The sequence below is a fragment of the Agrilus planipennis genome, unplaced genomic scaffold (assembly GCF_000699045.2).
Source record: "Agrilus planipennis isolate EAB-ADULT unplaced genomic scaffold, Apla_2.0 scaffold325, whole genome shotgun sequence".
Taxonomy (NCBI): domain Eukaryota; kingdom Metazoa; phylum Arthropoda; class Insecta; order Coleoptera; family Buprestidae; genus Agrilus; species Agrilus planipennis.
In genome coordinates this window covers 32,242-47,058 of record NW_020439090.1, presented here as the reverse complement: position 1 = coordinate 47,058, position 14,817 = coordinate 32,242, and the positions used below count along the sequence as shown (strand labels likewise).

General features: G+C 34.3%; 1 protein-coding gene across 1 annotated transcript in view; it reads left to right on the top strand.

The window, feature by feature from the left end:
- Positions 1–10,617, top strand: part of LOC108742138 — a 132,563-nt gene extending 121,946 nt beyond the window's left edge. Inside the window, exons 16-19 of the mRNA XM_025977413.1 lie at positions 466–613; positions 1,983–2,279; positions 2,339–2,535; positions 10,051–10,617. Coding sequence (XP_025833198.1) covers positions 466–613; positions 1,983–2,279; positions 2,339–2,469 — 576 coding nt within the window. The 3' untranslated portion in view covers positions 2,470–2,535; positions 10,051–10,617. The remainder of the gene's footprint in view (positions 1–465; positions 614–1,982; positions 2,280–2,338; positions 2,536–10,050) is intronic.
- Positions 10,618–14,817: the final 4,200 nt, after the last annotated feature.

The following is a 14,817-nucleotide window of genomic DNA, read 5'->3' as shown; positions in this document are numbered from 1 at the left end:
TATATATATAATAATAAATGTTAATAAATAATACAAAGGTTGAATCAATTTGTTTTTTTTTTATGTTTCTATATACATATCTGTTTTTATAATCAGTACAGTTTATGTTAAAACTAATATCGGTATAAGGTTCAGGCAGATCTTTTCAAGATTTTTTAAATAATACCTTGATGGGAGTTCTAACTTTAGGCGTTCCTTCGATAAAGACATCTATATTATTACGATACGCTTACCCCTGCATCTCAATAAAAAATTACGTCACTCGTCGTAATGGTCTCTTACCTAAAGAGCTGTTGTCGGTTCATCACTGCGATATGAAATTTGTAGTCATTTAATATTTTGCATTTTTTGGACAAAAACTGAAAACAACATATGTTGGTGTAACAATGCTGATCCTAAAAATTCCAATAAACTTACTTTACTTTAATGATCTAGTTGTAAGTGTAGTTATTTCATTTGTTACAGAATATTTTACGTCAGCAAGTGGTAAGTGTGCAAATAGAAGTCAAACCAAAAATCCTCGTACCTGACACTAATTGTTTCATCGACTATTTGCACATGATCAAAGCGGCTGCTTCTGCTCATGTCTACACCCTAATGGTACCATTAGTAGGTAAGTCAATGGGGTTATTGTAGTCTATTTTTAGAAAAACAATAAAACAAATATGTCTTCTACGTAGGTTGTCGGACAAGCGACATCATTTCATACCAAAAATGTTTTGATTTCATATTGAGGTTAGACATTTCAAAATAAATTGTATGTACAGGTCTAAACTTGATACCCTGATAGAATCAGAATTCTTAATAGAAAAATTGAATATGCAATTTGTTATCGTTATTAGTTGCTTGGTATTTTTGTGATTAGAGAAGTAAATATTAGGAAGGGAGTCAGACATCATTAAAGACAGTACAACTGTATGGATAGATATAGAGAGGCTAAAGATTAGTATGCTTAGATTTGCTGATGATATAGCAGTATTAGCATCTAGCAAGGAGGAGTTAGAAATAGCTTTCAATAAAATGGAAGCGGTACAAAAAAACTGTACTATTTGAAAATAAGTAAAGGTAAAACAAAAATACTGGTATGCAACGGAAGAAAAAGTAGGGAACGAGTGAATGTAAAGATAGGAGACGAAAAATTAGAAGAAGTGGCTGATTTTAGGTATCTAGGAAGTCAGATAAGTCAGGACGGAAGGAGTGGTAGGGCTATAAAGCAGGGTCGTGTCGCCTTTAATAAAAAGGAGTCACTTCTATGCTCGCGAACGGTTAATTTAGAAATTCGAAAAAGATTGTTAAAGGTGTATGTTTGGAGCGCGGCGTTGTACGAGTGCGAAACATGGACAGTGGGCGTGGCGGAAAAGAAAAGGTTAGAAGCCTTCGAAATGTGGTGTTACAGGCAGATGATGAAGATACCGTGGATAGAGATGCTTAGAAATGAAGAGATATTAGAAAGAATAGGAGAACAGAGGACTCAATGGAAGTCAATAAGAAATTGGCGAGCTAGGTTAGTAGGACACCTTCTCAGGCATGAAGATTTAGTCAGAGTTATATTTGAGGCAGAAACGGAAGTTAGAAGGGGTAGAGGGAGACATAGATTAGATTTATGTTCATAAATAGTTAAGGATGTGGGTTGTTCTAATTTTAGGGAAATGCGAAGATTAGCTCAGGACTAACGACTTAATGATAATGATTTTTGTGATATTATGCCTGGTTCGCTGTATTAACTAATACACTGTTGCACCAGAAGTAAAATTGTAATTTTCCTCATTTCGCCAGTCTCATCCTTTTTTCCTAAAACACCACCCCATTCATTTCCACGACTTCTAAAACGATACTGAAGAGACTACCGCTCTATCCTCCGGCTTTATTATACTAGAATGTGTATCGGAGACATTGCCCACTGTAGTAACTGGTGGGAATGAAAAGTTCTCTTCACCTGTCAGCTTAACCTTTAATTATTTATTCTCCGTCTTGTATTCCAGTTTTAAACGAATTGGAAGGATTAGCTAAAGGTGGAAAAGGTCCTTTACCGTCACCACGAAACGTTCTAGACCCAAGTCATATCAAAAAAGTGGCGGTGGCTGCCAAGTTGGCTTTAGATTTCTTACAAATCCGCCAACCAAATATAAAATGCGTTACTACGAAAGGTACGACATTGACTTCGTTTACTTTCACGGTCGAAGACGATTCATCTATAGATTCCACCCTTAAGAACGATGACAAAATTCTGGCCACTTGTTTGGTTCTTTGCAAGAATAGTAAAGACCAAGTCGTAGAAGGTAAGCCGTTTTTTATTGGTTATTTCAATATTTTTGATGTTATTGTTTAATTGTTCCAGGCGAACCAAGGAACTTATTTAGGGAAGTAGTTTTATTGACCGATGATCGAAATTTGAGGGTAAAAGCTCTTGCCAGAGATGTGCCGGTACGCGAAGTTCCAGATTTCATAAAATGGGCTGGATTAGGATGAACCACGTGACCAGCAGTTTCGATGCTAATTCAGAAACGGAAACCGGTTCTTCTCAGTTCCGTAACGGTGAGTCATTTTTCATATTATTGTATATTTTGTCCTTGTCTTTTTTTAAATATACACAAACAAGGAATTTTTTATGGTTTGATGGTTTGTCTATCTTAATTTGTTTGAATAACTATTTTAAAGGTGCAATACTTGAATGTACTTTTTTATTTTAAAATTATGAATAGGCACATTGAATTGTAGTGTTTCTGAGCCCTAAAAGGACTAGAAGCGCATTTTTAAGCATAAATCATCAATGCTATCCAAACAATACATAAATATACTGCTGTTAGAAATAGAAAAAGGTCGAGTTCAATTTTTGAAAATATTATTTTCCTTAAAAAAATATATCTTAGAACTTTAATTGTGAGGGGCCTAACAATTTTGGAAAAGAACGCGTAATCCATATAGGTAAGTAAATTTTTCTATTCGCATTTTTGTTAGGTCTTAGGCCATATTTTGTTACAAATATTTACGTTACAAAGTTCTTAGCAATTTGGTTTTTTTTGTGTGGACCTATTTGTTTTATATGGGCCTTCGAAAGGCTTTAGTCGAATATCAGATATTGAATATATATTAGCCTTAATTTTTATTAGCTTCTATATGATTTCCCGTGGGTCATTTTCTAACGAATTTTCTCGTTTTTCTTATTTGTAACTGGAATAATATACTCACAGATAAATAATTTGTAACGATTTATCTTTTCTCTGAAAAGCTCATATATTCTTCTTGTCAATTTGTCTGAAAAGTGTTGACAATAAAACATCTTTTTTTTAACACTTGTTTAAATTCCATGAAGCAGGATATTTAAATTTGATAAATTATTTTTCCATTATTGATACTCTTGTAGAGACAGTATTCTGACGAAGCAACGTTTGGCGAAACAATTATAATTTTTGTTTTCTACGAGAACAACACAACATTTACAGTATATGAATGGGACACGAGGTTTTAACGTTATTCGGAATACGTATATAGACAAATTTTATGATAACATGTTCCGAAAGTGGAGGAGATTACATTTCTTACCAGACGGACAGTCCACTAGGAACAGAGAGTAGTTAGACAGGGTGAAAGTATCCTATTTTTTTAAATTACGTCATCAAGATGTGTTCAAAAATTTACAGAAATATAAAATTCAGCATACTTAACTAAACTCCCGAAAGCCCGACACGTAAAGTGAAACAAAAGGCGACGGGTAGGGGTTAATTTTACAAAAATTATTGCAAACTAATCCGAAAATCTTGACTGGTGCTTATTATTTCGGAAAAAGTTTTCAACAAAAGTTGCATACTTTTGACGGGAGATTGAATCGGTAGCCTTAACTGCAACCTTGGCGTTGACGTTCAAGATCATTTGTCAAGGTTAAGTCTTTTTTTTACTGGGAAAACATGATTTTCACTTCAGCAACGAAAAGAACGGAAAATTTCATAACCCTTGATATCCTTGAAGCTTATTTCAAACTCCGATTGCCTTTTTTTTTGCAATCATTTTTTGTTTACTTAGCCCTTACTCGACACCCCCTCCGTTCCAAATTCAGAGGTTTAACTGGGGATGTCGAAGTCTACATTTCTGTAAAATTTTGAGCACTATCTTGATTGACGTAATTTAAGAATAAATAGGACACTTTCATTTTCTGCATCTACCCCTTGTTATAAACGTAACTCGCAGCCCTCTCCTCATCCTATTCGAACATGTTACCATAAACCTTGGTCATATGACGTTCAAATCTCGTGCCTAGCTCTCCGACTATTAATGAAAATCTTCCAAGTTGTTTTCCCTCATATTTACTAATGTTTTTCATCAATTAAGGCTTGTGACTTTAAAAATGTATGTTAAAAAAAAAGAATCGTACTTTATGGTGGCATGATTAGCTTTTATCGGAACAGACTATCGAATATACACTATGTCTGATCAGTATTCTGGTATATTAAAAGGGTAGGGGATATAAAAAATATACACAAAAGGTACCTCAGATTAACGGAAACAGTTAACTGTTTTGCAGCTGCGTTATCTTATTGCCTTTCGCTCTCGCAAGCATCAACTGACGAAACACACATACCTATTCGTGACCTTCGCAACAGCTGATTATACGTAAATATGAAACAAAAACCAGTGTAAAATATGCGAACATGATGGTCACATAGTGTCGGTGTGAATACGCGTTAGCGCTGTCATTGCCGGAGTAGTTGGGGCTTTAGGTAAGGTCAATGAGTTTTACGTTTATGTCGGTATATGGTGCGAGATGACTCATTCTACTTCTTTTTCACGTACATTTTTCTCCCTTAATTTTCCGCAATACTGATCAGACATAGTATACGAGGAGCGTTTTTAAGTTCACGGAATGGGGGGTGAGAAGTGGAAATAAAAGTACGAATTTATTTTTCCTTTTCAATATATTCACTTAATTTCTTCAATTTTCAATTAACTTACGTATACCTTGAAAAAATGTTTTGTGTTTGAAAAATACTGCATCCTTCACTTCTTCGTCGCTTGAAAATTTCTTCCCACGAAGAGTTTTTTTTGGGAATAGGTAATAGTCGCTGTTAGTTAGGTCAGGGGTGTGGGGTGGGTGTACCAAAATTTAGAAGCTGACCTTCTGTAGGGTAGCCATCACAACACGGCTAATGTGAATAGGCACATTGTCGCGCAGAAGGACACCTTTGGTCAATTTTCTTCCTCTTTTTTTCTTTGCTGTTTCCTTTAACCGCTCTAGGATTGAAGCATACTATTCTGCGGTTATGGAGACACCTTTATCTTCATAATCGATCAACAGGATTCCTTCTGAGTCCCAACAGACTGTCGCTATAATTTTCCCAGCCGACTTACACCTCAAACTTCTTGGATGCCGGTGTGCCTTTTTTGTGCCACTGCATAGAGTCCTGTTTGGACTCAGGTTCATAATAATGAACCCAAGTTTCGTCCCCAGTAATAATTCGAGTCAATACTCCATCTTTATCTTCACTACAGAGGTCCAAATAGGCACTCCAGACGCTGTTGTTTTTGAGACGGGGTGAACATTCGCAGCACCTATTTAGCGCTAGCATTAGTCAAGATGATCGTGAATAATTTTAAAAATGGTTGTATCTGATACTCTTACCATTTCTGCGAGCTTTCCGTATTAATTTTTCGGTACTTTTTGGATGATTTCTGGAGTGGTCACCTCGATCGGCCGGCCTGGCTGTGGGTCCTCTTCAAGTGAGTCCCTGCCTTGCTTAAAGAGGGTATGCCACTTGTAAATCATGGTTTACCTGGACAAGAGCCCCCGTAAATGGATGACATCTTTCCCAGTATGGTTTGAACTGATTTTCCATATTTCACAATTTGTTCCCTATTGACTTGTTTCGTCGACGATAGTTCAAAGACTATTGATCTAATTACGATAAAACTTACTATTTATACTAATAATGAGTTCGTAATGACTGGGGTAAGTACCCTCACTAATGACCTACCTACTTAAAAACGCACCCTCGTATGTCAAAGGAGACATTTCAGAAATTCGAGATTGCGGTGTCTTAAAATTCTGACGTGATAGCAAAATCCGGATATGAGATTTCGATTTATTTCATCAAATTTTCTCCTGTAGGCCTCACTTTCTTCGATAATATTGTGTAAAGCTTAGATCAATATTCTGCCTTGAGTTTTTTTGCCAGTTTTTGTCAATAGGAACCCTCATTTATTTGAAACGTATCGTATCATTTCTGTCATATAGTATGGTTACCGCCGCATTTCCAATAGCTTGAGATCCTCAATATGTAAATCCACATTTGCGGATAGGAATGCGTGTATTTACGCGTAAGTCTTTACGTCAATTGAATATGAAAATTTACAGATTATCAAAAGGGTAGATGTCGGATACTTGTAGGTGGTCCGACCGGCCAACTGTCCATACGTATACACTAGGTCAGTGATCGACTTGTTTCGAATACATAAATAAATATTATGCATTGAAAACATTGACACGATTACCACGATTCTCATCTTCTAAGAATAAGAAAAAAAAGGTTGACTGTTGGCTTAGCTTATTATTACGGATTGCGTTCTTAGAACGATGTCTATATGCAAGAAACACAGTAAGACAGTTGAATATATAAAATGTACAATGGGTGTGACTGCACGGGTCACTGGCGCTCGTCGGTAGAATTTTTTCGCGTTTTTATTATAACTAGGTACGTGACCCTATTTTATGAAAATTCAATTAAATTCAAAAATTTCTGTTTCACGAATTTTCCTTTAGGAAGTTTCTTTGGTAATGTTTTATAACTAGGGCTCCTAACGTAAGTAGGTAGTTAAATTTTGCATAATGTTTCACGGAATATTGCTAAAAAGTAATAAACACTGTCAAACACTTCTCACCAGCAGTAATTTCTGCTAAACGCTTCAAAGTTCGCAAAAAGGAATCGTACGAATTTTACCTATAGTCTGGGTTTTAATGTTTAAAGATAATACTTTAGGAAGCCATTTCAATACATTTTGTAGGCAGTTAGACCAATTGTAGGGGCCAAACATACCCCAGACACAATTAAAATGTCGCTATATTAGAAAGTCATCAAAGTGTAGGGTTAACATACCCATGTAGGAAATGCCGGAGTTGACGACGGGTCCAAACGGATCAGTAGTAGGAAGCCATAAATAGGTTTATCAATACTGGTCCAAAGATCGGTCAATCTTCAACAGCCACGGTTAGGTACATCAACATTTCGACAAGTTTGGTCCAATACTAGGTAGTCAAGTATGATTTTGTCAATACTTGACCAAATTTGGGTCAAATTTGGAGGGTCAAGGCTAGGTATATAAACGATTCGCCAAGTTATATCCAATACTGGGCAACGAAGTCTTGACCAAGGTGGAAAGGGACGCAATTGCCCAATCTTGGATTAATTTTGTTTATCAAAAGTCTTGGCATAATATTAGTTGACCAATCTTGAGTTAATATTGTTCACCAAGGTTTGGCATAATGTTGGTTTCCCAATCGTAGGCTAATATTATTCATCTATTCTTGGTCCAATATTGACTGCCCAATCTTTGGTTAGTTTTGTTCAGCATTGACTGTCTATTCGTGAACCCAGCTTGTCAATCAGGCTTTTGCTATACTTGGTGAAATATGACTTCCAATCTCGGACCAGAATTGAACAATCTTGGGTCAACTGATGTTGTTCTGATGTGGGTCTAAAGGATGTCGCATGTTGGTGTTGCTTCCTAACACGAGTGACGATCTTCTTAAGAGGTTCATCCATCTCCGATGCTGGATGCGGACTCATTGGAAACAACTCCAACACACGACGACTTGTGTCTGAAGAATGTTTGGTCCCTACAATTGGTCTAGCTGCTAACAAAAAGTATTGAAATAGTCCCGTATCATTTTTAAAAACGAGTACCCAAACTATAAATAAAATTATGATTTCTTTTTTGAACTTTGAAGCGTCTGGCAGAAATTACCACCTTATTTGGAAGTATTTAGCAATGTTGATTATTAATTTTTAACAATATTCTGTAAAACATTATGTAAAAATCGGCAGTTAGACTTTAAGAAAAGCGAGTAAAGTTTTTTAGCACTTGATATCTGCAAATTGGTCGTCAGCCCAAATTGGCATGTGTACAAGTAGCTACCAACACCACCCTATCCCACCCATTTTGTTGCTCAAAAAATAAGTAATATCTGGCGGCTCTGAGATCTTGGACTATAAACGTTTGTTCATGCATTGTCGAAACGAGTACAAAGCGTATGCGAGACTAGCTTCGTACGAAATACGCACCTACGTTTCTCCTTCTGTAGATGTCGAAGTCTTACTGTAATGAGCCACGTACATACTTCTGTACGCACGACTCATGGGGCAGTTTGTTTTGAGTAGCATATGCGTTGTTGTCCAAATATGTTTTCAAATTTTATAAACACTGCTTTAGCTTTCGTAGAGGTCGTTTTTTTCCTTTTTCCATCTCTTCCTTGTGATTTTCTTTTCTGAATTTTTATGCATTCTTTTAAAATCATCTTGTCTTCTGAATTTACTTTAAGGCTCTTCTTGTAGAATATTTCAGTTTTTTTTACAACCGTTTTTGATTTTGCTGTAATACAGGAAATATTTAAATAAAATTAAATAATAACTATAGTACACTAAATAGATAGGTAGATTTATTGAAAACATTATTTTTTATACAGTATATGACCACGATGCATTTACATTTAGCTACTTCGTACATACAGACGGTACACAAATTTTGCAAACTAAACATTTTTATTCTTCTTGCTCTTTTCTGCTATTTTACTCGTCCATAATATTTGTCTCATCCTTTCCATCCATTTCAATTTCCCATTTTTTGCTTCATTTCCCGTTACTCCACATCCCTCAAAGATATGTTCAAGTGCCTCAGGTTCCAATTTTTGCAACTTGCATATTTTCATCTCTTCTTCATCTTCTCAGTGCTTTCCGCCTTATTCCTACTTTCCAGTCTAAATCTTGCTGTTAAAACAAAGTCTTTCAAGTACCTACCTAATGTGATTTTCCTCCCTTTCCTTTCATATTGTCTTGTATTCCTGCGCGAATTTTAGGTTTCTCTTTTTTTTTTTACTCTTTTACTTCTCCATACAGTTCCACTTTTTTCCAGTTTCTATTTGTAATACTTAATTGCCCATCCTTTTTCATTATTTTTTTTTCCTTTTTCCATCTCTTCCTTGTGATTTTCTTTTTCTGCGATTTGAATATTCAAAGTATTGTCCTTAATTTTTATACATTCTTTTAAAATCATATTGTATTCTGAATTTACTTTAAGCCTCTTCTTGTAGAATATTTCAGTGTATTTCTATCCTGAATGCTTTCAATTTCTTTTCTTTCTCCACACCTCACATTTTCGCTCCGTGCAATACATAATATGTTCTCTATCAATGTCTCAAATAATAACATTCTTTTTCTCCAGCTTTCTTTGAGATCTCTTTCTCCTTTTTTTATGCCCCTAATGCTTTCTTCCTCAGTTTTTTTTTGTGTCCATCTATCCCAATGCTTTTTTGCAGTACCAATTCTAGGTAGTTGACTCTGTAACTTCTTCGATTATTCTCCCTTAGGTAGCTATCTCGTACGACATTCGTCTCGTGCACGTCCAGTGCTCGCCTTGTCAATGTGTGATCAAACCTTAAATGTCTTTTCCAAGAAAAAGCCGATTTTTTCGACAAAAATCCATTTCAAAAGACAGATAACTCTTGATAAAATTTTACATTAATGAAATGAGGGAAGAACGCCAGGATGATGAAATTTTCATCAAAAAAACTTTTTCGAGAGACCCCTGGTGCCACTTTTCTTGTTCCAATGTAGTTATTACAGAGCGACCGGAAAAATAGGTCAACAATAGTCCGTTTTCTCGCTCTTAAATGCTGTTTTAAACTGAGTGCTAAATTATTTTATTAATAATAATTGCTGGTTCATTTGATGGTCCCCTTATAAAGATTATAAATTGGATTAATTTTTTTTTCTAATTTATTGATTATGCTTCATAGTTACCTACTGCAAAGTCGGAAGTTTGAATTATATAAATTTTTAATTTCAGGTTTCAAGAGACGACGGATTCAATATTTAGCAGTCCAGTTTTTCAAATTACAGTTTTAATGTCTAACAATTTAATATACGAATGAATTTGGCAAATGCTTGATTTTCAGATAGTTCAACTGTTTCTTGTACGAGTAGAAAGTTTTTTAATAGGTTTTCGAAAAAATTAACTTCATATATATATCCAGGTGTTTTGTTGTAATTAATGAAACTGCATTCCTATAAAGATTTGAAAAAGAAAAAATCGTCTAAAAATTACCATCGTGAGCCTTAACGTGCCATGTAATTATTTTCTAAGTTTCCCATTGTCTAGAGAGTTGGATGTCACAAAAAACAATTCTGTAATTAATTACTAACTAAAAGCATACGGTACCTGTACTGACACATCTTATTTTCGCTAAGTTTTACTACTGTTCGACTTTTACATTGTACTTATTTTATTTGATTTATTTTTTTTCTTTTTTGTTTTAATTTTGTGCCATTAACTTCTGGCAGACTATTAATTATAGTAATTTTAATCTTGCAATGTTTATTATTGTGTAAGTTTTGTATTATATATTTATACAATTTTACGGATTTTGTATGCTCTAATTTTTTGCTCAGGAAATACAAAAAAATATAACTGTTTTGTTCATCGAACATATTTCTTCCCTAAAACGTTTCTATTATGCTGTAAAAGTCAAAATATTGCGAAAAATTAACAGCAGGAAGTGTCCTGAACGAAGAAGGATCATTGTGGAAGTTTGTGATCGTCTTTGAATAAAGGTAAGTGCTATCTATAAAGCTTTTTTTGCGCAACACTAATGAATAAAAACTTTTTAACAAAAAAATTAAACCGCCGAAAAAACTGAAAAGCAAAAAATAATAAACCTTTNAAACACCTACTCAATAACCTTAGGTATACTTATATTAGTTGAAGAATTAAGTTATTGAGGTTAATAAAATAAAGGTTTATTGTATTTTAGCGGTTTCACTTTTTTGTTGAAAAGTTTTTATTTAATAATTTTTTGTGGCTATAATTTACTAATTGCTACTACTATTACTATTATTTTCGTACTATAAATCATCCCCTGTTTTCCTATCCCTAGGGTTAGATTCTTTCCAAGTTTATATGGGACCAACTTCGGGGTAAACCCTTTCTAATAAAAAAGAAATTATTAAAATCGGACTATTTTGTCAAAAGGTATGCGTGGTCATACATTACATTACAATCAGCGAGTGAGCAAGAATCAACAATCATCCCCCGTTTTCCTACCTTTAGCGTTCGATTTTTTTCCAAATTTATGTGGGATCAACTTCGGGGTACACCCTTTCAAATAAAAAAAGAATTATCAAAATCGGATTACTCTGTAAAAAGTTATGCGTGGTCATACATAAAAAAAAAAACAAAAAAAAATATACGCGTCAACTTGAGAACCTCCTTTTTTTCATCGGTTAATAATTTGAATCATTATTAATGGTGTGTATTTGGCATTATTTTGGTCGCCCTTTTTTTCGGTATCTAAATAATATAACGAAGATGAATTAATGAATCTTTTAAGCGACCAAATTGGTGTTATCTCTATGTAAATGAGTAATTCTCAAGTGTGTACCGCCACCCCAATTAGGTGGTGTAAGTAAGCTGTAATCTATTATTAGGAATTATCGGCCGTGATCTAGATCTCATCAGTCTCTCCCCGACCACCACTTACATTTTCCCGACGATTTCTGATAGGAGACTAAAGAGAGTCTTCTGCCTTATCCACCGGCTTTGCACTGGAGTATAAATTGAAGGGACTGCCATATATTAGCATTAGTGTCAGGTGGAAATGAAAAATACTTAGTGTTTAAAATAGTGTAATAGTAGGTACAGTAAGACAGTGCTCGGTAGAACCAATATTTGTGTCAAATTTTGGTTGTCTGGGAAAGAGAGGACTGTTGGAATCTTATTCGGTGAAGTAATAGATAATCTAAATAAAAGATTGCGATTTTTTCAATTTATTTAAATTCATTGTAAAATGAAATTACAACACGTGTAATTTCTAGAATTTTATTTTCTCAACGTTGTAGCTTGTAATTCCTGAAGAAACCACAGGTCTTACAATTTTTTTATAACTCGAAGATAAATCTAATGCAGTGGTTTCCGTATCCTCAAAACAGCAAACAACGAATAAATTAATTGCTTTCCTATCAGATTAATTTAATTAAAATGATAAAATTTTGTAGACTTAACTTGTAATGCGAATTAATTGCGGAATATTTCTCATTTAAATGCTTAGTTTGCTCAACCTACGGAACTTAACACGTATTACAACTTAATCAGTTTCAAATCGCGTTACTTTCCAATAAAAATCAATCACTTAACTACACTTTCCTTACTAGGATAAAAGCAAAGTGGAATGTATCTCAATTTAAGGTTATTGCCACTGATGGGCGAAAAAAAGAGGCTTTAAGTTGTTTTTCTTCGCATAAAAAATGTTTCCAAGCAAGTAGGCGGTCAAGCAGGTATGAACATTAATTGAGTTTATATTTAGATATCTCTCGTCCTTCCGATTCTATTTAAAGAACATCAGTTATTTATGCTTTACGAGAAAAATGTACCGGTTTTTTACAGTTACTGGGATATTTTTAGAAATACGGCATTCCTGGCGATTACGCCGATTAACTGAGAAAAAAAAAACATTGGAAACACTTGAACGATCCAATTAATTTTCACTCGAATTAGCATTTTGTATCAATCAAAATCGGCTAGGAATGAATTAATAAGCACAAGTTTGTAAGCAAACAAGCGGCGATATTTTTCACACATCGGTAGGATTTCAAGCGACAGTTAACGGGCTTTCGGCTTTACAAAGAATTTTTAATTAATGTGGCGCTTTATTTACCGTAAGTGCAAATCAAATGAAAAATAGTGCAGATACGCTTTGACTGGTATAATTATTTTTAAAATCAGGATAGAAACGAACGTCAATTTATTATAATTCCGATGAAAAATATGAAGCCATTTAGTTCAGTGAATAGGAGGAAAATAACTGCTCTTTCCGTTTACATAAATAACATTAGAAGCATTTTTATTAAATAAATCATAACAAAATGCTATAAGAGGTAATAAGGAATAGTTTGTAATACTTAGATCACTGATATGTGCCTTATCTTGAGGACGATGATCCTGAACAAAATTTAGTTTTTAAGACGGGGGCAAGGCAACCCGAGATAAAAATGTTCAGTCTCTCAGAGTCTCTGAAAGCGAGACTAGAGTCTTCGTCTCTCATTGAGTCTCTCTGGTGTCGCTGAGAGAGACTGTCAAAAAAACTTTTTAATCGCTCTTTTAAAAAGATCCTCATTTCGTATCCAGTCTCTGAACGAGAGACTCGAATCTCTGAACGAGAGACTCGAGTCGCTCATTGAGAGATCCTCATTTCGTATCCAGTCTCTGAACGAGAGACTCGAATCTCTGAACGAGAGACTCGAAACTCTGAACGAGAGACTCGAATCTCTGAATGAGAGACTCGAATCTCTCAATATATGGTGTCTTGATAGACATGGTTAAAATTTTCTCATTCAAGTTCAACATATTTCAGAGATCCCAGTCTTTCTACGAGAGACCCGAGTCTCTCAGTTTTTCAGTTTTATTCATTCAGTCTCTCTGTGAGAAACTCGAATCTCTGAATTAACAATTTTATCGTTCGAGTCTCTCATACAGAGACTTTGAATGATCAATAAAAACACCTACTCAATAACTGAGAGACTGTGAGAGACGCTCTCAGAGACGCTGAAAGACTCTGAGAGACTGATAATTTTTGTCTAGGGAAGACAAAGAACAAAGCAAAAAATTTAAACAATATCGGAATTTATACATATAGCAATACTTTATCATCGTAAGTCGAACCCTAAAGTAATTTATGTATTATAAGAAGTACGCAATAGGTAACTTCATTTTTCCATTTAACATAATCTATCAATTGATTTCTTTCTATTTATTTTTTATAAATTTAAAAAGTGCGTCATATAAGGGTTGACGTCAGAAGTAAGTGATAATTGCATAAAAATCCGCCCTCCAATATTACAACAACGCATAGGTAAAGTGGTACTTTTTAAATATGGTATTTGGTAAAAATGGGCAAAAATACCTGAAAATCGCATATTTACAAAAAGGTACCTACTGATAAATATATGCGAAGAGATTGTCGTAAGTAAATGGTACAATTTCAGGAAATTTGTAACATAATTTATGACTATAAAGATTTATTTTTTAGTAAGAAAACTAAATAAAGGGCAATTAATTTTTGAATAGTTTTAAAAAATTTGGAACAAATTAAGTTAATTAAATTAATAAAAGTTATTTGCAATCATGCTTTTCAGATGATTTAATAAACGGTTTAAGTTGTTATACTAGCTGTGAAGTAAACAAAGAATGTCACGCCATCAACAACTCTGGTGGTTAATTCGTAAGTTATTACGTAGTATTGAATGGTGGCCGGTGTCAATAAATTCGCCTCAACAAGAATATTTATTTAAGACAATTCCGATTAACAGAAAATAGAAATAACATTCAGATACGTGCATTCGAATCTTTTAATTGTGTTTTTCACCGTGTGGTGTTAGTTTTTCAAAATTGCAGAAGTGATAAACCTATGAAGTCTTTCATCACTGGAACAACTATTTGGTGTTTTTACTTACCGAGTCTTCATGAGCTTCTGATACGGATTTCTACGCGATGACCCATGTAAGTTAAAAGAATATTGTTTATCAGAAATTAAAGATATTACTTCATTTTAAATGCATTGAC